Below are 23,329 nucleotides of genomic sequence, written 5' to 3'. Positions count from 1 at the left end.
ATGGATAGTGTATACACTACTAAAGTATATAGACAAATCCACGGAGGCAGGGGTGCCCTGGGCCATTACTGAGGTGTACCATTAAGTGCAGCTTTACACCTCAGCACTGATTACGTAGCTAGTTACACCATGACCTACAGGGCACTGCTCCATGGATTCATCTACATGTGTCGCTCGATAGAGAAACTCACGTGTTGGCAAACTGTGCACCTTTTGTAAACGTCTCTTGTTTGCTCGACCCTGGTCATCGTTAGCTTGGTAAACATCACATTAATCTCTGGCAGACAGATTTCGCCAGAGAAAGGCTGGCCCTCCCGCCTGCCAAGTACAGTATATGTTTTGCTGGTAAGTCAAATCATTTGCACAACGCACACAATATCCATACAAATCAACACCATATAGGCACATTCTCTAATCTGAGACCCAAGGTTGTTATGACATTTATTTATTTTTTTGCGTTTTTAACTTTTTGTTAATTTTTTACTTTTGATTAGTTTTTTTTAATGGTTTTGCTAGTTTTATTTAGTTCAGATGTTTTGGGATAGTTTTAGTTTATTTTCTCATTGGTTTTTAGTGTTTTGTATTACCGGTAAGTGGTAGTCAGGGCAGACATGCAAAATGTTAGTTTTCTATCCTGTGGTAGTCAGGGCACGGGCAGACATTCAAAATGTTTAAGGTGTTTGCCCATTTTTGACAGAAACAGAGCTTAAAACTCACACAGATAGAATATTGGAATACAAGATTTCATATCCAACAGAACTAATCTAAAGTGCGCGTATGAAACAAAGACGAAGATGAAAGTAAGGCCTCTATGATTTTAGTCATGGTTGGTTTTGTATAAGCACAAAACCGTTTTAGTTGGTTATCATTTTTATTTCATTCAACTCAAATGTTTTTTTCCAATTCTAGTTTTCATTTTTTTGTTGTTACTTTTAGTTGAGATAACACACTTACACAATGGATAAAGGCTGGCTGGATGTGACGTGTGGTTATTAAGGTATACTTGTTTAAATGTACATACAGTACTATGAGTGTATACTAGTTTAAATGTACAGTATGAACGTATACTCCGTTTAGATTGGTCCAACAACAGCGTCACCAGCCAACACGATCTCATACCCATTAGGCTGGAAGTGCTGAAAACAGCCCATCTCCAGTCTCGGACTGGTGAGTCCAGGCTGCTGATATGGGGCGATGGATGGCCTCGACATTGCTCTGTTGTCAGACTCCATCTCCCAGCATGCTTTGCAGTGTTTTTTTTTATTTTTGTTGACCTCAGCTGAGTGATATGACCCTTTTGGCTCGTTGTAACGTGACACCCTGTGTGACCTTTTATATGACCTCTGTGGACCCAGAGGGTGAAAGGTCAAGTTGTGTCTAGGGGTGCAACGGTTAATCGAACTAATCAAAAAATGGCCAGACATATAGCTGATCAACAAGCTCACCATTTGATCGGCTGTTTTGTTGTATGCTAAAGTATAAAATAGGGCTTATAGGTGATTCATCTGACTAATCAGGTTGAATCATTGATGCACAATCAACATGACAATTATGCTATTTTTAAAATTGTGATGTGGGGGCGCGTCACAAACGGACGTCACATTTCTGGGCAAACATAACATCCCGGGTGATTTGTGATTGGCCGAATTGGGTCACAAACGTGACATCTGGATGTGACGTTATACGTGGTGAAACAAAATGTTATAAAAGATTTTATTAGCCAAGCTTTGCGTGACCTATAGTGCTCCCTACGCTACTGTATAGTAAATCTTGAAATTGTAATAATAAAAAGCTATCTAGTAATGAAGAAATCTAGTAATAAAACATAACGACAAAATGTGTACCTTGAGTATTTGATTAATGGAAAAAAAGTAAATGATAGAATAATTGCTAATAAAGTAATCGATGGTTGCAGCCCTAGTTGTGTCAGCTGGTCTGTCTGCCTGCAAAGTGCAAACATACGAGTGTCTTTCATGCATAATCTGCTGGTGGATTATGTTATTTTTGGACTGATTCATGCATTCTCAGTCGTCACTCACGCTGCGTACAGTTCTGTTGAATTGCACAGGTGTGACCTGCATTACTCCTGCATGTTTTAAAACTCACAGTTTGGTCATAGCAAATTACTGTAATTGCCCAGATTACAGGAATTATACCTGGGGGGTTTTTCAAACTTTGTCATGACACAGACCCCTCAAATTGACTTTCATTAGGTCAGAAATATGTTGATGTTATACTAAAGGATGTATAGTCCATCTCTAGGTTAGTGGTGATCACTTTGTCCAATCTGACCTGTAGTAGTCCAAGTGAGCCAGACACTCTTGGCCTACGGTGCTGTCCATGCCACTACTAGTCCTTCAGCTCCTTGTTCCAAAGAACCATTGATCCGACAGCCCCCCGTTATAACTAACCCATCCATCCAACCTCACATTAACCTGTAACTAACCCATCCATCCAACCTCACATTAACCCAACATTTGTCACACTAACGGACTATTGGACAAAATGGCTCTGTTGGACTAATGGGCAGCGCCCTCCTTAACCCATTCTGACCGGGCACCCATTTTGGTGTTAGCATCATGTTATGCTTTACCTATTGAAAAATACCAGATCTACAAGCTCATAGCGCGCCACCGAGTGGCGCGCTACGAGCTTGTAGGTCTGCTATTTTTGGAAAAATCGAAGAACGACTGACATTTTTAGAATCTGATCTCGGGTCAGAATGGGTTCATCAGACCAGTGTGTGTGTCCAGTGGAAACCTCGTATGAATCTGATCTCAGGTCAGAATGGGTTAAGGCCTTCTGGTGAGGACATCTTTTCAGATTCTTATTACAGTATAAAAACACTTATTTGGGCTGCTGGGGACCCGCTGGAACCCCATTATGGACACCAGGGGGTTCAGACACTATACGGTTGACATTGTAACGCTTGTGACATTGCAGTCAGTTGAGCCTCTGGTGGCTCAAGCGAGTTCCTGTGAACAACCACAGCGTGGTCGTACTGTGTGTGTTCCGTGGGGTTGTATTCCGCCACAGGACGCGTGCTGTCGCCTCCCCCTCTCCCCTGGTATAGGGTGAGAAATGATGTGAAACCTCTTGGCATGTGATGCAACCTGATTTCAAAATCAGGTTGGTTCTCGGTTGAAAAGGAGGAAGGAGGAAATAAAATGGTTTGGTTCAGGTTTTATCTTCTCTATTTTAGGACAGTTTATTGTTTGCTCCCAAAGAACACAGAGGGCCCTGCTGTTTTTCCACAATCAATTTACTGTAACTTGTAGTCAAGGTCCTTCACCACGCACGCACGCACACACACACACACACACACACACACACACACACACACACACTAAGTATAGACAATTAGACATACACCAACAGGAGGTCTGGAGACTATAGCCCCCAGATGGGTGTGTTTACGTGCACCCGTGTGTGTGTGTGTGGGTGTGTGAAGATTATATAACACACTACAAATAATCAAGCACTGCTGTTTGACCACCCCAATCTGTAACCTTCACTGCTGTGCTGTCTCTGGCGCCGGAATTCCCCCCAGGATCAATAGTGTGTCAGCGGTCTTGTTTTTAATTGTACAGATTGTTTTCTGTTGCTTTAAATTGTCTGACCGCTTAAGGCTGTTTTTTTAATTACTACTGTTAAAGCACTTCATGGGCTCTCTGTGCTATATAAATAAAAATGTACTCTACAACACCACTATTACTACGATACAGTATGTACGTATAGTATAGGCCAGCAGCCGTGTTGTGTTGTCATGAAGAACTATGTCTGGAGAAAACTGGTCTTACAAGCGCACCTGTTGATTCACCTGCCTGAATTCTGTCTGCTCTCTCAATCATCAAGTCTTAAGTCATTGTGGTGATGTTTTATAAAGGTACAGAGTACTATGCACTGCCTGGAACCCTTTGCACTCTTGTTTTGCCGTGGTCTGCCCCCTACTGCTCGTTGTGTGCATGACACATGAGACATGCATTTTCCAACTGCACACAGTATGCTGTCTCTTTGAGATGATGCTTTATTGTTGTTTTACTACATTTAAACTGCCACAATTAACACTGTGTGTGTGTGTGTGTGTGTGTGTGTGTGTGTGTGTGTGTGTGTGTGTGTGTGTGTGTGTGTGTTAGGGGGTGGCTCTGTACGTAGTCTACACACTGGAGTTGGAGAGCTGGTTGGGGACACGCGGTTCTGGCACGGGAAGGATTACTGCAACTTTGTCCACAAAGACTGGATACAACTGGACAAACCCTTCGATGGTGAGGAATGGGGATAGTCTCCATGTGCCTCTGTCTGTCGTCTGTCTGTCTGTCGTCTGTCACTTTCTCGGTCTACATTCTTGAAAATGAAGTGAAAGAAAGATGAAGAGTTGAATAGAGACAGATATAGAGAGTCTCTCTATATCTGTCTCTATTCAACTCTTGTGTTTTAAGGGCGCTAGCCCCTCTTATATTTAGCTGTAGTGTTATTGTCTTATACACAAACATTAAATTCCCACTGATTCCCATATGTGGACGAGCAAATCGGCTACTTTTGTCCTACGCAAATCGGCTATTTTTGTTGTCCTGTCATTGCAGATTTCATCGACAGGCATACAACTCCCAGAATGCCTTGGCATGACATCTCCTCAGTGGTTCACGGGAAGGCGGCGCGGGATGTGGCCAGACACTTCATCCAGCGATGGAACTTCACAAAGGTCAGGGGGTCAAACAGTGAACTAAGATCCAAAATGAATGAGCCATAGATCTAATAGTGAAAGTCTTCCACAATATGCTGATATTTATGTTTTGGAAAGTCTCCTGTATGTGCTGGCCCTGTGAAGGGCTTTCCAATTAGGCTATGTATAATTGTCCTATGACGTTTATTCCATTATTCAACACAACACATTAAACCACATTTTCTATTTGTCGCTATACTGTATATTGCACAGAAACTGGACGAACATTTTCACCCACTCAATATGCCGTAATAAACATGTCACAGATCCACATACTGTATAGGTATATCCAGGTATCCTCCTGTAAACGTAGATTCTAATCTCAGTCTTATTTTATATGTTTCCAAAGGTATTCTGGTTCTCAGCAGAGAATTCCAAGACCACAGATTAGGAAATTGTATGACAGTCTGACAGAGCAATCCTTTCTAAGTCAGTAATTCACATTGTTATAGCCGGTCAGAACTAATAAACGGTTGTGTCAACCAGTAGCGCGATAATACACCATGGGAAATCAGTTTTGTACAAAGTACACCGCAAAAAATGAACAGTGTAATTATTTTCACACCCTGTGTTCTGCCTTTTCAAACCACCAGATAATGAAACCCAAGTACCGCTCTCTGTCTTACCCCTACCTGCTGCCCAAGTCCCACACCACGGCTGGAGAGCTGCCATACCAAGTCCCCAACTGTACGCAAGCCAAAGTCCAGGTACGATGAGCCCAGCACTGTATGTCTGTGTATAGAACAAACGACTACTAGTAGTCGGCATTATTGCGAAGTAAACCCTGACATGGTGGTTTGGTTAGACCCCGACATGAAGCGGGGTCTTTATCGGTAACGAGTTAATTTATGCCAGCCAGGTGGATCCAGTGCAGCACAGTCGGCCGGGGGAAACGCAGATAGGAAGTGTTGATCAAACATGATGACTCAATATTCTGTTATTCCATTTCTCGCCTCAAATGTTTTCAAAAACATTATTCGTTGTACTGTTTATAGTAGCTGTAAATTACATTGTGTGTTTGTTTACATGGCTGTCATGATGAGGTTGTGCAGCTCATGGCTATATATTTTGGTTCTTTGATTTTGTGTATAGTGCTTAAATTAGTCCTTTAATGCTGATAAAAAATAAGGCAACATAAACACATCAAAAACAAAAATCATTGGGTTTGTTATCAGCTTGGCTGCTTAATGAACAGTAAAGACATCAGGATTAGGTTAAACCTGGCTGTTATAGCCTGGTCCGGAGCAGGCTAAATCCACAGCATTAGTTTCCATGGTAACTAGTGTGGCAATTGCTTTCATGAAACCGAATTGAACGGACTGTTTATGAACAGCGTAGCGGGGCACTGTACAACAGTTCTGACGGTATACCTGTCGCGATTGTAATCAGAGCAACAGCTGCAGCCTGTAAAAACAAGCCCAAACTGCGTGTTGGTTTTTAAACAGCGGGGCACTGAAACTGTACAGTTGTAGTTATGATTTGTGAACGTACCTGGCTGTCGGGACTCCAGACTGGGAAAGCCCACTGCACAATCTCTGACTTCCTTCACGTTATTAGCCTACAGCCTTGTCAACTGTCATTGCATCTCATTATGTGTTTATAATTTTATTTTACAGACTGCACGGGTGGGTGGCCGTGTGCCCCCCTTGCCTCAGGGCCCCCCCCACGCAGTCGCGTTGTCTGCGTCGCGCTATAGTAACGCCCCTGCTGGCAAGATGAACCCGGCTTTCATGAAACTGGTTAATCGCTGATCCAGGATATATTACTGTTAAATCCTGGTTTAATGTCTAATCCAAGTTTCGTGAAACGGGCCCCAGATGGTCTAGAAGAAGAGTCTTTGATTAGACATGCAAGTTCAGTGGTCATTATTGAAATGTAACGGAACGCTGAATTCAGAAATTGACCGATAAGAATCAGACATTCTAACCATGTCATGTAAAAGATGTACTGAATGTGACCAACACACATGCAGGCTGGCATATAAATGTATACAAACTAGTGTAAGCATTATTCATTCATTCTGTCTGTCTCTCACTCTCTCTCTCTAGATCCTGCGTTCGTCCTGTGACTGGTCAGCAGGTATCAAGTACCACGAGGAGTCCATCCACAACGCCTATGTTGATGTCATCAAAAACAGCCAGCACTTCATCTACATAGAGGTACGGCTACATGCAACACGCAAGCACTGCACACTGATGTTCTGAAGTCAGATGTTGAAATGTTGAAAGGAACTGGTTGGAATAACGTGTTCCTTTCAACACGCTACTGTACGTCCAACCAGGGAAACTCCCCCCCTGTCAGGTGTAAAGGAGCGACCTGGACACTCATGCATGAAGGAAGCATGAGTTGAAGTCCGTTGCTCTCCCCAGGTTGGCGGAGGGTGTGTAGAGCCCTGGATCACATTAGATAATTGACCCAGGGGTGAAAAGTGGGTTACAAAATCGTGGGATAAAAATAATAATTAAAAAAAGAAAAGTCAATTGGTTTTATCTCTATATTTCACTTTGGAGTATTTGATATTATTACAACTATTAGTTTAAGATTAAGACTTTAACACACAGCTACCTCAGCATGGGTCATTCATTATCAATTAAGTGTGTTTTCGTGTGTTTTCCTCCTTCAGAATCAGTTTTTCATCAGCTGTGCAGACAACAGACACGTCTTCAACAAGATAGGAGACACTATAGCCGAACGCATCATCAGAGCATTCAGGTACAGCGCGCACACACACTCTGTAAATGTACAGTGTTGTCAAAGAACTGCACTGTTTACTTATCTTATCTTTTAATGATTTATGAGGGAAGTACATGAGGAACACACACACACACACACACACAAAGCGTTGACATTGATGGATGCATTCCTGTTCGATTCAGAATGTTTCCTAAATGACTAATATTTTCTCAAGTCGTAAAGTCGTCTTGAGTCATCTGAGTTTGTTTGACTTGGACAGGTACACGAGGTATTTGAATATCTGACTTTTTAAGGCAAACACTCTGTCTGTCTTTCTCTCTGTTTCTCTATCCACTCGTCTCTCACTCTCTTGTTCCGTTGTCAAGGGGCTTATCAGATGAAAGTGTGTAAACGGAGACATATATGTTGACTTGGGGATGGATCAGATGGACTAAAGCAAACACGCATACTCAGACACACACACACACACACGCACACGCACACGCACACGCACAGACAAGCACACAGTGGTCACACCCAAGAACTACTCTACACAACAATTCACAAGCACAACACACATACAGTACTATAGCCTCTGCACACACACACACACACACACACACACACACACACACACACACACACACACACACACACACACACACACATTTCGATTTCTTTATTTGAATCCACAAATTACAATTAATTTTACAAGGAAACAAATATAACGGGGTTGACAGTTCATGTTCACTTAAGGATACACATGGCACCTCCTTCTCCACACAGACAAACTGCCTATAACAGACGAGACAGACACACACACACACACACACACACACACACACACACACACACACACACACACACACACACAATTAGTCCAGTGTTAATTTATGTCCAGTGTACTAACATGTCACTGTAACACATGTCATTACATTGTAACCAGTGCACTAACCACATCATAATTCATAACTTGTGTCTGCAGGGAAGGGAAGAAGTACCGCGTGTACGTGGTGACTCCTTTACTTCCTGGGTTCGAGGGAAACATTAACACGGGAGGAGGCAGCGCCATCCAGGCCGTCATGCACTTCAACTACAGGTGTGTGTGTGTGTGTGTGTGTGTGTGTGTGTGTGTGTGTGTGTGTCTGTGTCTGTGTCTGTGTCTGTGTGTGTCTGTGTCTGTGTCTGTGTCTGTGTGTGTGTGTGTGTGTGTGTGTGTGTGTGTGTGTGTGTGTGTGTGTGTGTGTGTGTGTGTGTGTGGAGTTCTAAGTTAAAGTTAAAAGGAAGAAGATTTAGCTGCACTGTTTACCTAGTATAGATAACAGCTCTTTACTGGGTGTGTGTTTGTGTTAACATTTAGTTAATTTTCAACCCTCCCTATGTGAACACACACACACACACACACAAGGGCTTGCATTGTTATGAATGGCACTTCATGTCTTACATACCGTAGCACATAGAGTCAGGAGTCAGGAGTTAGTCATTGATGCTGATGAAATAACTGAATAAATAATGGTTGACTTAATTAACAACAAATAATTTTAATTTGTGTGTCTCTTCGTAGGACTATGATCAGAGGGGACTGCTCCATCATATCCCAGTTGAAGAGAGAAAGTAAGTTACAGTTACTTAAAGCCGGTGACCAAAGTGTCACCGTTTCAAAACCTAAAAACCATAATATGGGCCGGTGAATGAGGCCCATATGAGCCTGTTCAATTGAAGAACCTCTGGCGCTCGGCAGCCAGCAGTAGCAGATTGTCGGATTTCAGGTTTTTCAAGAGAGTAGACCTTGTCGTTATAGTCATGAAAGTCATGTGTTCAGCAAATCAGCCTAGAAGATTCGAATGAACATTACGTTACCGCAGTGAAAGTTTTTCTCCGCATTTGACCCATCTCTTGGAGCGGTGAGCCGCAGCCAAGGAGCGGTGAGCTTCAGCTGTGCCGCGCTCGGGAATTATTCGATTAGTTGATTTGATTTGATTTGATCATTTGATTAGTTGACTAGAAAGCAATCGAGTCAGCAGGCTCGCCTGGAGCCTAAACTGACTGTGATTAGGAAACGCGTTGTCCGACTATTACTAACCCTAAAGGTGGTTGCACACTGGGCGCGTTTTTCGGAAAAGCCCGATGGAGAAACGCTGCTAAAAATCAGAAAAACGTGCACCTTAACTCTAACCCTAACCTCAGTCTTAAGTCTTAAGCTTGTAGGTCTGCTATTTTTTGAAAAATCGCCAGTAGGCTCCAGGCGAGGCTGGCTGGCTCGATTGCGTTCCAGTGATAAGTAACCTACTGGTGATTATGGGTTGATAACATTCGAAGCGGGTTGATCAGCCGTGGCTAAATAAAAGGTGACCCTGGGTTTTCTGTGTATAGCTGCTGACAGCCACTTTGTTTTCTGGCCTTGAACCTGCAGGAAACTCTCTGCTCATCAGTACCAAAGTAGAGCTGCCTGCCTACTACCTACGATTAAATCTCACAGCTTTCCTACTGTTTGTCCCTCTTACATAGTCTCCCTCTCAACTTTCCTACTGTCTGTGTCTCTCTCTCTCACGGTCTCCCTCTTAAGTTTTCCTACTGTCTTTTATGTGTGTCCACTTTTCCTTCGGAGGGAGATGAGAACTCCAAAATTACATGAACCCAAACACACATGAAAGTCACCCATATTGAATAACAGCTGAGCACCACCAAGAACCATTATAGCTGAACCGGTTTAGAATTACACAGTGTGGACCCTGGCTGTCTCTGTCATTGGTGGTGTGGTCTTCTTGATGCCGTCTCAGCAGGGAGGTGTGTGGTGTGTGGCTGGAATGGTTTGATATGTCTGGCAAATGCACACATTTTCTCTCATTTCTCTTCTCTTGTCTGTTTCTCTCACAATGTATCCCTCGCTTATGAAGTATCAAGTAAGTTCATGCAGGACACGTGAGTCCTATACATGTCCCCCAAGCCGTAATCAGCTGTCAATCTGTTAATTGAATTGAAGTGTTTCAGCCAAGCTTTTTTTACACACAAATCACAGCTCATTCTTACAACATGAACAAGCCAAGGCAATCCACTTTAAATATGGCTCTCTCTCTCTCTCTGCTACACTGGATCTCTGCTATTCCATTACTGCCACGCATGCTGCTGCTTGAAGAGCCCCCAAAAGTTAAAGAAAAGATGTTTTAAAACGAAATTCAACATAATGTGGACGACGGCCCAAATAATGTCACTATTACCACTGGAGAGACTTAATTATGAAACACAAAATAAGGCAGATGTATTCGTAGAGGTATGGACCCCCCTTTTGGATTATATCGAAGAGTAGATTCTGTGTAGGACGGAACCCACTTCACTTGCACACATGCATTTCACAACCCTGTACCACTTGGAAATGATATATATATTTTTTCCTTTTCTCTTTTATTTTCTTTGTTTCTTCATTGTTGTTTTTATACACATTGTTGTTAGTATTTTTTTAAGTAACTGTCTTGTATTGTGATGTGTCTTGTATTGTGTTGTCCTTGTGTCTATGTAAAAAAAAGAGAAAACCCTCAAAATAAATGATGATAAAAAAATAAATCAATGTTATGCAATGGCTCTAATGGTGCGTTCACACGGGCAGATGCAACTATACAGTCTAGTCTACCGTTCGTTGTCAATGGAAGCCAACGACATGAAGATGTATCCGACGTTTCTAGCTGCCGCAATTAAGCTATACGAATTGAAGCTGCGCAGGGTTCAACTTCCAGATGCAAAGTTACAAAGCTACATGCTGGATTGTTGTTTTTTTCTCGATCTCCCCCCGCTGGCCGCCGCGCCTCCGACGCACGCTTGATGACGCCAACGGCCGTGTGAGCAACAGGTTTACCTACGAAGCGACAACGCGACAAATATGCTGCGATCTTTGCATCTTTGCACGTGCCTTGTGTGAACGCAACCTAAAGATTGTCTGCTTCTTCCTGTGCTTCGTTGTCTCTCTTTGTCTCATTTTATCAGTACTCTTTCTCGCTCTCTCTTCGTACCTCCCTCTGCCCTCCCTCGCTATCTTTCTCTCTTTGTTTCTCGCTTAACCCGAGTTCTTTTTCGTGTCTCGAGGCAGAACCTCAGCTAATTCATATGTATATTACCACATATTCACATAACCACAACATCATGGCTTCATTTTCGTACCTCAAAACCCCAAGGTTTCATATCTCTCTGCTCCCACCTCTCAGTCTCCGTAAAGCACAAACACATGAACAGTGGCGTGCACAGGCATTTAAGAGGGGCAGGTGCTCAAATTAAAAAAGGGCACCTTGTGGAACCGGTGAGATTTATAGATTGTGGGGCCTAAATAATATATTAGAAGCTTTTTTATCAAGAATTGATCAATGTCACCATGGTCCACATACTGTACAGTGTACACTGTACACTACAAAATAAGAAAATAAAATACACTTTTTTGTTTTGTTTTTCCCAAAAGGGCATTATTAAAGGGCAGGGGTGCTCTAGCACCCCCTAGTGTATCTGTGCGTGCCACTGCACATGAAGACTATTATGTATAGAGATCTTTGGTCTATGTTTGGTCTGTTGGTCTATGTTACTTTTCTGTTGGTCTATGTTACTTTTCTATCCAGAGTTCTGTGTCAGCCATGCCTAAACATGGAGTCCAGGACTCCAGGTCAGTCTATGATGTCAGTACTATGACATCATATTGATAAAAAAAAACTATTGTCCACCATGTGCCGAGTTGAAGTCGATCGATTGGGCCGTTCTCAAGATGCATAGGATGCACACATAGGATACACACAGAGATAGTAGATGAGATAAGATAACCCCCACCTCTCTCTCTCTCTCTCTCTGTCTCTCAGTGGGAGACCAGTGGATGAACTACATCTCCATTGCCGGGCTGCGAACCCACGCTGAGCTGGAGGGAAAGCTGGTGACGGAGCTCATCTACGTCCACAGCAAGATGCTCATCGCAGACGACAACACCGTCATCATCGGTACGTGGGCCAGCTGTTGTACCATGAACTGATTATATTTCCACTCCCTTTTCCCTTTTTTAAATTTAAGTAGTAAAAGTTTTCCAAAATAGTATCGGCTCTGCAAACTTGTGAGGTTTGTAGATCGGCTACCGTATGTTTGCGATTTTTTGCATGACACTTTATGACAAACGGTGATAACACACTTCTAGAAAGAATAATCGACTAGGGACATTTATGATCCCTCAGAGGGGCACATTGGGTTTCTTCTGCAGCAAGTGGTATAATACAGCTCATAAACAGAACCTCTGAAGATGGAACATCAGGGGTGGCAATGGCTCAGGAGGTAATGCGTCTGCTCGGGAAACGGAAGGTTCCCGATTCCACGCCATCGGTGTGTGAATGGGTGTATGTAAGCCACATTGTAAAGCGCTTTGGATAAAGGCACTACATTTGACTACCATTTGAATAGCTTCATCACCATTTAGGACACCTCTCAGCCACAGCAAAATAATTATTTGAAAGGATTTAGACAGCAAATTATATGAGAGGATTTAGACAGCAAATTATATGAGAGGATTTAGACAGCAAATTATGTGAAAAGATTTAGACAGCAAATTATATGAGAGGATTTAGACAGCAAATGATGTGAAAAGATTTAGACAGCAAATGATATGAAAGGATTTTAGACAGCAAATAACTAGCGGAAGAGATCTGTGAATCTTCATTCACAGTTTGAATCCTCAAAGATCAGCTTATTTTTAATGAAAATACATGAAATGTGTTAAATTATGCATTTTGCATGCATCAGTTAACCACTCCATTCAAATAGTTGGTCAATTTATGGTGCGAAAACAAATCCCATACTGCCCTCTTCTGGTTGATACTGGTACTATCTAATACATTGGTTAAATCAATCCGCATTAACAAACCGTCTACAGTACACACCACTGCTGATACAATCAAAGGACCGCCCCTAAAGTGCATGCATTGGTCCAGCTGGGACACAGCTTTATATATTTTGTTCTTAATTATCTCATTGATTGAATTTAGATCACGGTATAGGTGGAGATGTCCGGCTATATGCAAGACTATTTTGCTCACGCTATTGCTTTCTGTCTTTGAGCCCTGTCCTTATCTGTTTAATTTTCTTATCTCTTTGCTACATGGCTGGCCAGTTTTCTTATCGGGCCGTGTTTTTCTTATCCGTTCTCGCGGCTTCTATGACTGCCGTATAACTGCCGTGTGGCGACTGAATTTCACTTGCGGGATCAATAAAGGGCCTATCTCTATCTGCCGTATCCATCTCATCTCGACACGCGGCACGGCAGTAAAAAACACTTCTCTTTTTCATGACATCAGGTTCCGCCAACATAAACGACAGGAGCATGCTGGGGAAGCGAGACAGCGAGGTGGCGGTGATCGTGGAGGACTCTGAGAGCGTCGCGTCGGTGATGGACGGGCAGCCGTATCAGGCCGGTCCCTACGCACTGCAGCTACGCCTGGAATGCTTCAAGTACGTCCTGTCTCTCTTCTCGTTTTTGTTCTTGTTATAGAATTCAGAAGCGACGGCCGCCTGGGCCCATGGCTCAGTGGTCCTCCAGGCACCGTCTGTGGCTGGTAATACAAATTCAGAAACGATATTTATTGTCACAACATCACAGGGTTATATACAGTGAGGGGTTACAGTGTGTGAAATTTGTTTTTGTGCAAGGTCCATTGATTTTGTTATTTCCATAAAAAAGGGAAGAAGAAATGGGAGTGGGGGGGGGGGGGGGGGGGGGGCTAGGGGAAGAGAGAGATCAATAAGATAAAATAATGTACATACTGTAATGTACCTGAGGTTTCTGACATACGCTCTGAGAAGCATTTAGACCTGAGGACGATTCTACAAATGTCTTCTAAATCATGACTGAGTTTTCTGAAAAACCTCATGTTTCTGTGTCAGCGGTGCTCAAGCATTTTCATGTCAAGGACCCCCAGAATTATCTGTATTTGGCCGTCGACCCCCCCCCCCCCCCCCCCCCCCCCCATCTGAAAAAATGTTGTTCCAGGGACTGCCCAGACGCAAAGATTTGAGTTAAAAACGAAAGAATATATATTCATGATTTTCACGATTACATTTTCTTTTGCAGATCTACAAGCTCGTAGCGCGGCACTCGGTGCCACACTATGAGCTTGTAGATCTGCTATTTCTCAATAGATAAAGTTTAAAATAATGGTTAAAACACCAATAGGGGTTCCCGCCCAGAATGGGTTAAAGTAACTTTCCCCCTCTACCCCTGGATTCGAACCCTGTTTCCTGCTGGATTTTTGTTTTTTACCATTGAACTAATAGAACCTGCCTGCTTTCCCACTTAACCACGGCAAGCAGATGGGTGCGGGCCACGTGTCTTTTCAGAGCACGTTCATTTGTAATGATTATTCTATCGCTTGTGTTCTGTGTTCCTTGCGTCGGTGGAACGAACATAGCGTAAACTCGTATATCAAGGTTTTAAGGAAAAACATTTGTGTTTATGCTTAAACAATTATGTTTCTGTTCAAAGAAGACTAGACGATCATTTTATATGAACTGATGCCACTGTTTAAATGACTTGCTTACACGTTTAAACCTGAGAGGACAGGGGGATACAGGAGGGGAAGTGCCTGTAAGACTGTATTGATTACAAGTCACTCAAGATAAAAGGCCTCGGCTAAGCGTCAGCTGTAAATGCAAACTGTGTGTGTGTGTGTGTGTGTGTGTGTGTGTGTGTGTGTGTGTGTGTGTGTGTGTGTGTGTGTGTGTGTGTGTGTGTGTGTGTGTGTGTGTGTGCGTGTGCGTGTGCGTGTGTGCGCACGCGCACCATGCATTTTCCTGCAATATTCAGCAATACAGTCATTTTCTTAAGAAACTTTTGTATTTCCTTTTGATGTGAGTTTTTACGTTAACATCCACCTTTCTCCTCTCTTCTCTGACTCTCTTCCCTCCCCCTTTCTTTCCCCTTCTCTCTATTTCCCTCTATCTACCCACTCTATCCCCCTCTCTCTCTTTCTCTCTCTCTCTCTCTCTCCCCATTCCCTGTCTCTTTGTCTCCCTCTCTCTTCATCGATTGCTCTCTATCTCCCTGTCTCTTTCTCTCTCTCTCTCTCCCTGTCCCTCTTAATCTCTCTCTCTCCTCCGTCAGGATGATACTAGGGGCTCACACGGACCCCTCCATCGACGTGTCAGACCCCCTCAGTGATCACTTCTACAAGGAGATCTGGATGACCACATGTGCTATTAACGCTACCATCTACCAGAAAGTGCGCGTGTACACACACACACACACACATCCACGTATCTATCTATTTCTATACATCTCACATAAGTAAATAAGGCACATAGGGCAGGAGCCAATCTCCTGTTTCTGTAGCAGCTTGATGTACAAGTACACCCCCAGGACATGATGCTATAGTATGTCGTAGGGACTTACCCCAATCCAACCCTTGATGCTGAGTGCGAAGGCCCATTTTTCATAGTCTTTGGTATATGACCCAGCCAGGGATCGAACCCCGACCTCCCAGTCTCAAGGCGGACACTCTAACCACAAGGCCACTGAGCTGGTATACATCTCGCATTGTTATTTCTCATTCTCTCTAGTTCCATCTCCTCCTGACCACCTCCCGCTCCATCCCCTCCCCTCCTCTCCTCTCTCTCTCTCCGTTCCCTCTCCAGGTGTTCCGCTGCCTGCCCTCCAGTGACGTGCGGAACATGGCCGAGTTGGACACCTTCCTGTTGCACCCCGGGCTGGCCCAGGAGGACACGGCCCGCGCCCACGAGGAGCTGAGGAAGATCCGGGGCTTCCTGGTCCAGTTCCCACTCCAGTTCCTGGCCGAGCAGAACCTCCTTCCGCCCATCGGCGTCAAGGAGGCCATGGTGCCCATGGAGGTCTGGACCTGAGCCACGGAGGAGGTGGACACAACGGGAACTGTTAATGCGCATGCATACGCGGATTTCCATTGCGCGTGTGTGTGTGTGTTTGTGCGCTCGCGCGCGTGTGTGACTGTGTGTGTGTGTGCGCGCATTCACAGTGAGATATTCCATATATGAGTTTATTTTGCTTAACACACGTGACACACACATATTTACAGTATGTTATCATTGTCACTAAACATCATAAATACATCAAATCAACGAGTCTTAAAATCATAAACGTGATCGGTTGCTGTGGACACACGCGCGCAGCCACGTACACACAAATGGTCGGAATTGAATTCTCACACACGCGCACACACACACACACACACACACACACACACACACACTACATACAAGCTACAAATATACGTAGAAACATACAGTGTTGTTACTTGCTACAGACACACACACACACACACACACACACACACACAGACTCTTGCATTCAATGAAGTAAACCATACCAGCACTACTACTAGTGTGCCTCTCGACTGAGCATATCAGTGCTTAACAAATAACATGAAGTACGAAAGGAGGAAGCAAGGAGAAAAAAAAGAGGGAAGAATTGAAGCGACCAGTGCCCGAGAGAAAAGACTATAACCTTCTACTGCTGATACCAACACTATGCAACGCAGTGCGTTGGGCGAACGCAGCTCCGAGTGGGTCTCCACGGCGAGACAGGACGGATCGGAAAGACACTAAAGGACGTTTTTGACGAGTAACGCCGGATTCATGCTTTGTTGTGTGGCTGCGTCGCTCGCTGATTTTCCAAGTGGAAAACGTCTTACTTTTCACTTGAAAATCGATTACGGCAAGCGACACGTTGCATGTCCAAAGTGTAAATTAGGCTTACGGTGCGACGTGCAGAGATATGGGAGGTGGCGGCACCCTCCAGATTTTATTTTTTCGTTTTAAAGTCTTAATACTGTTATATACTGTACATCGCCATGTATTTTAGGCCTGCTGACTTTGTTTTGTTTTGTTTTTTTGTCAAACAGAGAATCTCAAAGTGCCATGGACCATAGACTATATTTGTTATTGCTGTTCACACTTCATTTATATTCCCCATGTTGTGGTGGATTTTAATTCTGTACTAAGCCTTAAAACAACCTCTGGTTTTATCGGAAAGGCTGGCGAACTGGCGTTTGGATTATGGTTTCGCCATACAACGTTACCCAGCTACTGTTTCCTGCATGCTAAAGTCTCAGCTATGAATGTCCATAACATGTCTTCCATTATGTGTCTAGTATGCATGGCATCGCATGTGTCACTGCTATTAGTAATTCAAGCTTAACTAAAGCTAACCAATTACTAATTCAGATGTCGTCATATAGGCGTTAACACATATCTAGCTAGCTAGCATGTAAATAATGAGTTGCCATTAGATGTTGCCGCTTATTGCCTGCAGCGTAACTTTTACGTGTACAGAAATGCATACAAACCTACAGGATAAAAATGTGTGCTATGCAAGCTATGTTTACGGTATGCCCAGGTATCAACCAGAGAAGTCTTATTTTCAAATTCAGTGGTTCTTAATTTACGGGGTCCGGGGGACCATCAGGGGGTCCTCATTTTATCATTTTTTAATTTTTATTGATGTGAAGGAAGTTTAGGAACCAAATGGACGGGACGATTCCAGGTCTGTGACTCAGAGTATGTACAAATGGAGCCAAATGGACCCTTATAGGGGTCCATTTATTTTTTCCATTTGTACACTCTCAGAGTTATGGCGTTCCGTGGCCTTAATGCATACCAAACTGGGGGGTCCTTGAAATTAAATAAGAAACGTTTGGGAGCCACTGATCGATCTACTCTTGTTCCCTCTTTCTCTCTCTCTCTCTCTCTCTACCTCTGTTTCTCTCTTACCTCCTATTTCAGTGGTTCTCAACCTAGGGCTCAGGGGGGGGCCTCAAAGGGCCACAAAAATGTTTGAACGAAGAAACGAAGACATCACTCGCTATCTTACTTATACTGTCTTGTGTCTTAATCAAAGTATATTATTTTCTTGTGAAGTCTAGTGTGATGTTTTAGAGAGCCACCAAGTCTATATTTTTTATTCTCGCTGTAGGACGGTACAGTGCAACGAGCCTGGAAAAGGTGCAGCAGAGTTTGGTGTCGAAGTTCAGCATTCTGCAAGTATTGGATCATGAGAAACACAAGGTTGAGAATCACTAATTCTCTCGTCTGTCTGTCTGTCTGTCTGTCTCTCTCTTCTCTCTCTGTCTGTCTGTCTCTCTTCTCTCTGTCTGTCTTGTCTGTCTCTCTTCTGTCTGTCTGTCTGTCTCTCTCTCTTCTCTCTGTCTGTCTTGTCTGTCTCTCTTCTCTCTGTCTGTCTTGTCTGTCTCTCTTCTCTCTGTCTGTCTGTCTGTCTGTCTCTCTTCTGTCTGTCTCTCTCTCTCTCTCTCTCTCTCTCTCTCTCTCTCTGTCTCCGTGTTATCTCTTAACCACATAAACCCTAGTCTCTCTATTCTGAGCATGTCATAATATAGGCAGACATAAGATTGTCTTATTGTGGGGAAAATGGCAGATCTATAAGCTCACGAGGCGAGCAACTAGAACGTTTTAGATCGACAATTTTTTGTTCAAAGTGATTAATGGTGCATAGGAAAGAAGTAGGGGGATCTATACCAGTCAGTGTAGTATCCTACCTAGGGTTTAAGTGGTTAAATACAATAATCTCTATATGTCTCTATTGAATTGCACTTTTGCACAGACTGTTTTTTTCCTTGTAATTCCCCGACAACACGACCTCCAGTCGCAGTGTAACGTGTTGCATTGTTTTTGTGAAACGAGGAAATAAACGATGTATTAGTGACTATTAAAAAAAATGACCAGATTTTCGTCACATGTACTGTATGCATGTCCTCTTTGGTTTCCCTCCTACTCTGGTATTTTTGGCTATACCATCTTCCACTTGCAGTATCCTTGTGGCCCACCAGTGGGCCCCAGCCCACATGTTGAGAGCAGGTTTCAAAGATTGCTTCAATCTCTTTGAGTTCACGAGAGAGAAGATGTCCACCTGGGTGACCTTGCAGCAAAATGTTATAATAATGGTTATACCTAAAGATGCATCTTATTCTTCCTGCTACTGTACTTTATGTATAGAACTCTAAAACGAGGATTTTTATTTTAATAATCAACAAAGTGATTGTTTTCCAGCTTGGATCGATGGAACGAACGTAATATAATATAATACGTTGCTACAGTAGACTACTGTAGCCTATGAATCGCTAACGATTTTAAAGAACCCATGTCATTTTTGAGTGGTGCAACCAACCACTCCAAGGAACAGCAATGTCCGTGCGTGTCTGTGTCTATGTGACCCGTGTGTCTGTGTTCACCTATCTATGTGTTAATGAGCACCAGTATAATGAGTACCAGTAGGGGGCGCTGTTTGCCAGAAACAGAGAGAGAGAGACAGCGCTGCACTGTTGCCTGCTAATGAGAGAGAGAGAGAGAGAGAGAGGAGGGGGGGAGAGAGAGAGAGGGGAGTTGCACCACTGGGTTCACACGGGTGTGATTTTTTTAATATATTATGAATAAAATGTTAGTGTTTTGACAATTATTTGGGTGGTACCCTGGCCTGCAGGTTGTAGTGGACACAGGGCAATGTGAAAATGTAGGCTTGGAGGGGAGTTGGAGTACCAGTCCCATGTGATTGTGATCTCAGCACGGAGCACCAAATCGGGAAGGTGGTAAGAAAGACTGAGGGGGCAGAGGTGTATGAAGAAGAGTAATGGAGTACCTAGTCTCTCCAGACAGACTGTGACTAACGGAGGTGCTTGTTTTTCCTTTGTTTTGCCAATGGGTACAGTGGAAGTTTTGCAGAATTTTGCTGAAGTTTTTATACTCTTTGGAAGAAGCTGGAAGTTGCCAGCATTGTGCCCCCCCCCCCACGTGCGTGCTGTCATTGCTCTATACATTGCTCTATACCCCTGGTCCACCGCCGCCCAATGTGAGAACCCACAGTGCCCTCTTTTCCTTAGAATTTGATTGACGGAGTCAACAGTCGAGAGAGAGACTAGGTGACAACAGACTTGACTTGACTCAAATCTCTCCGTTCTTTCTCTATCTCCATCTGTGTCTTTCTCTCCTCTCTAATTCCCCTTTTTTCATCATCCATATATGATTATATTGGTCATCATCATCATAATCAGCATGCTAACTTTCCAGGAAGAGAAAGGCTGTACTTTCACATACTGTATAGCTTAGTTGGAATTCCCCATTGACGATGCCATAATCGCCCACATTGGTAAGCAGGTTTCTGACGACAGCCCACGTCTCTGACACAGAGCGAGTTGATGTAAATGGTGCCATCTAAAATGAGCAGTGAGTGTGAGGAGCAGTTATTTAAAGATATCGGATGAAAATGGGTGAAGTCGTGTTCCTTTAAGTGTGTCCCCGCTGTAGGCGTGATGACCCATTTTAACAGAGATGAATCAGAACTTCCTGCATCTGTGTGAAATGTTGTGTAACTCTGCCTCACACAAGACCCGGAGATTCACCAAACTCACCAAAAAGCACACTCATCATCGTCACTCACGAAATAAGGGACACCCCGCGCCGGGCGTCCCTTATTTAAGAAGAATAAGGAGTCATCAGAAAAGATAGAATCTCACTGCGTGTAACATTTGTCTATTTAACCACTTGAACCCCAGGGAACATTAGTCAAAAGATACCAAGATACCAAAGCAAAGGGCTTTGGTGTGGACGGCAAAAAGTGGTCCAAAGTACAGAGACAACTCAGGTCTACTCAAGACTAGAGGGTTTAAACCTGTACAGTATGTGCCGTATAACATGAGCTGTTTGCACTTAGGATGTGTGTCATTGATTGATAACACAATACACTGATTTGTGTTTCCAAATAAGGGTACAATTCCATATTTCAAGGGACGGTTGGCATTGGCAACCACACACATGACTCACACTCGCAGCCCATATGCACACACAAACTAACACACCCCCCGACCAGCCAATTGAGCGGGACTTCATATCGGCTGTCTACTGTGTGTGTGTGTGTGTGTGTGTGTGTGTGTGTGTGTGTGTGTGTGTGTGTGTGTGTGTGTGTGTGTGTGTGTGTGTTCAACAGGTGACCCAGAGATGACCTGACCCATTACAGACACAACACTGTCCTTACTTTGCAAAGTAACATCAGTCAATGACTAACGGGTATGCTGGTTTTTCAACACATACGTGTGTGTGTGTGTGTGTGTGTGTGTGTGTGTGTGTGTGTGTGTGTGTGTGTGTGTGTGTGTGTGCACGCACGTGTGTGTTTATTAGAATCCAAAAGAAAGTATGCACATCTCTAAAATACTTACACACACACACACGCACGCACGCACGCACGCACGCACGCACACACACACACACACACACACACACACACACACACACACACACACACACACACACACACTTGTGGAATGTAGAATCCATACTAATCTAGTACAATCTAAATTCCCTCACCCTTCGCCTACCTGAGGGTGTGGACATTGACGGAGTGTGGGAATAGGTGTGTTTGTCTGTGTGTCTGTCTATGACTGTGGAACTGTGTGTGTGTACTTCCCTGTATTTGAATAAACATGTCTACTTCCCTGTGTGTATATTTGACTTTGCGTACATCCCTGTGTTTGGATGTGTAAGTGTTTGCATACGTAGGCGTATATTTGGTTTGGGTGATTTTGTGTGCACTGTGGATTGGAACCAGCTCAGTGCGTCCAGTCTGTCACTCTTATTTTCATCTCTCACGCTCACTCTGTTATCCTACACAGAAACATTTACAACATCACAACCCCTCCTACTGTGCATGTATGTTGTTCTCGCACTGCTCCTCTCTCTCGCTCTCTCTCTCTCTCTCTCTCTCTCTCTCTCTTTCCCGCTCTCTTTACCTCTCTCTCCTCTATATCCTTCCTCCTCCCCAATGTGCCTTACGCGTTAACTTATATATAATATGAACCTCATACTTGGCATATTATAATAAAGTGTCTCTCATTCCCATTCTGACTGATGTGGTTGAGTTGTTAGGTCATTCTGACCACACGGATCCAAACTGGAATCCCATTAGAGGCCGGATCTGTCTGCATGTCTCCCTCCCTGTTTGCTTTGCTACTGTCCGCCCCGTAGAGAGAGACTCCAATCTCTGCACCAAACCTCAAGTTACATGAAATCACTCAAACACACATAGCACTAGTTCACAGCCTGCTGTCTGTTTCAGAACTGCATGCTCTGATAGTCATTTCACTATAACCTGTTGACACAGACATCTTTTACGGCCCTCGTGTCAGCCCAGAACCCAAGAGACATTGCCAGTCTCTGTCTGTTTACACATGTCTGTCTGCCTGCCTGCCTGCCTGCCTGCCTGCCTGCCTGCCTGCCTGCCTCCCTCCCTCCCTCCCTCCTTTCCATCTAAACCACACAGGGACGGGCAAGAAAGAACTCTAGTGACCCTGGTGTTGAGATGTTACAGTTTGATATCTGTATTGCTATACTTGACGTTGTGGACATTTTTTATAAAACATGTCATATGTCGTCGTGGGATTCGGAATGGCAAGTGGTTCCCCTCCATTCTCTCTGCTCACCCCACCCTCTTATCTTGGTCCCTCTCTGTTCTCTGTCTTTCTTTCCTCATCCTGCAGTTCCTGTTTCTGACTCCGGGTGGTGAACAACAGTGTTTGGAGTATTTTAGGCAGCAATAAAAGGCAAGCTATCCACACTTTTCCTGGGCTGTGTGTGCTCCAGTTCCTGTTGATTTCATTGGATATCATTGGTCATCTGACCAGTTTCATTGGCTTTCATTGGATCAAATCGACAGGAACTGGAGCACACACAGCCCAGGAAAAGTGTGGATAGCGTCACTATTAGTGTCATGATATCCATCCTCATCCTCTTCCATATAGTTCTGCTCAGGGGAGGTGAGGCTTTATGAATCTCTGTTATTATCTGTTATACGAAGAGGTTGGAATCTGAATTAGAAATACCATGTTGCCATTAGTGAATTAATCTCCTAAATTAATGTTTGTTTCATTGTGCTCATAGCACTCTAAATCACAC

The 23,329-nt window shown here is 43.7% G+C and overlaps 1 protein-coding gene across 4 annotated transcripts in view; it reads left to right on the top strand.

Moving 5' to 3' along the window:
- The window catches only part of pld1b (phospholipase D1b), a 55,854-nt gene extending 37,333 nt beyond the window's left edge, over positions 1-18,521 (top strand). For 2 of the 4 annotated variants that reach the window (XM_080794249.1, XM_080794250.1), the window contains exons 16-27: positions 1,078-1,167; positions 4,137-4,265; positions 4,584-4,702; positions 5,317-5,430; positions 6,772-6,882; positions 7,347-7,435; positions 8,382-8,495; positions 8,961-9,010; positions 12,229-12,363; positions 13,705-13,858; positions 15,507-15,624; positions 16,037-18,521. In XM_080794249.1, coding sequence (XP_080650375.1) covers positions 1,078-1,167; positions 4,137-4,265; positions 4,584-4,702; positions 5,317-5,430; positions 6,772-6,882; positions 7,347-7,435; positions 8,382-8,495; positions 8,961-9,010; positions 12,229-12,363; positions 13,705-13,858; positions 15,507-15,624; positions 16,037-16,261 — 1,448 coding nt within the window. In that variant the 3' untranslated portion in view covers positions 16,262-18,521. Of the gene's footprint in view, positions 1-288; positions 346-1,077; positions 1,168-4,136; positions 4,266-4,583; positions 4,703-5,316; positions 5,431-6,771; positions 6,883-7,346; positions 7,436-8,381; positions 8,496-8,960; positions 9,011-12,228; positions 12,364-13,704; positions 13,859-15,506; positions 15,625-16,036 lie in introns of all 4 variants that reach the window. The other 2 variants (XM_080794251.1, XM_080794252.1) reach the window with 2 other exon arrangements.
- The last annotated feature ends 4,808 nt before the right edge of the window (positions 18,522-23,329 follow it).

The sequence above is a fragment of the Protomyctophum bolini genome (assembly GCF_963924005.1).
Source record: "Protomyctophum bolini genome assembly, chromosome: 21".
Classification (NCBI taxonomy): Eukaryota; Metazoa; Chordata; class Actinopteri; order Myctophiformes; family Myctophidae; genus Protomyctophum; species Protomyctophum bolini.
Note: the sequence above shows the minus strand (reverse complement) of the source record. Positions and strands in the feature narration are given on the sequence as shown.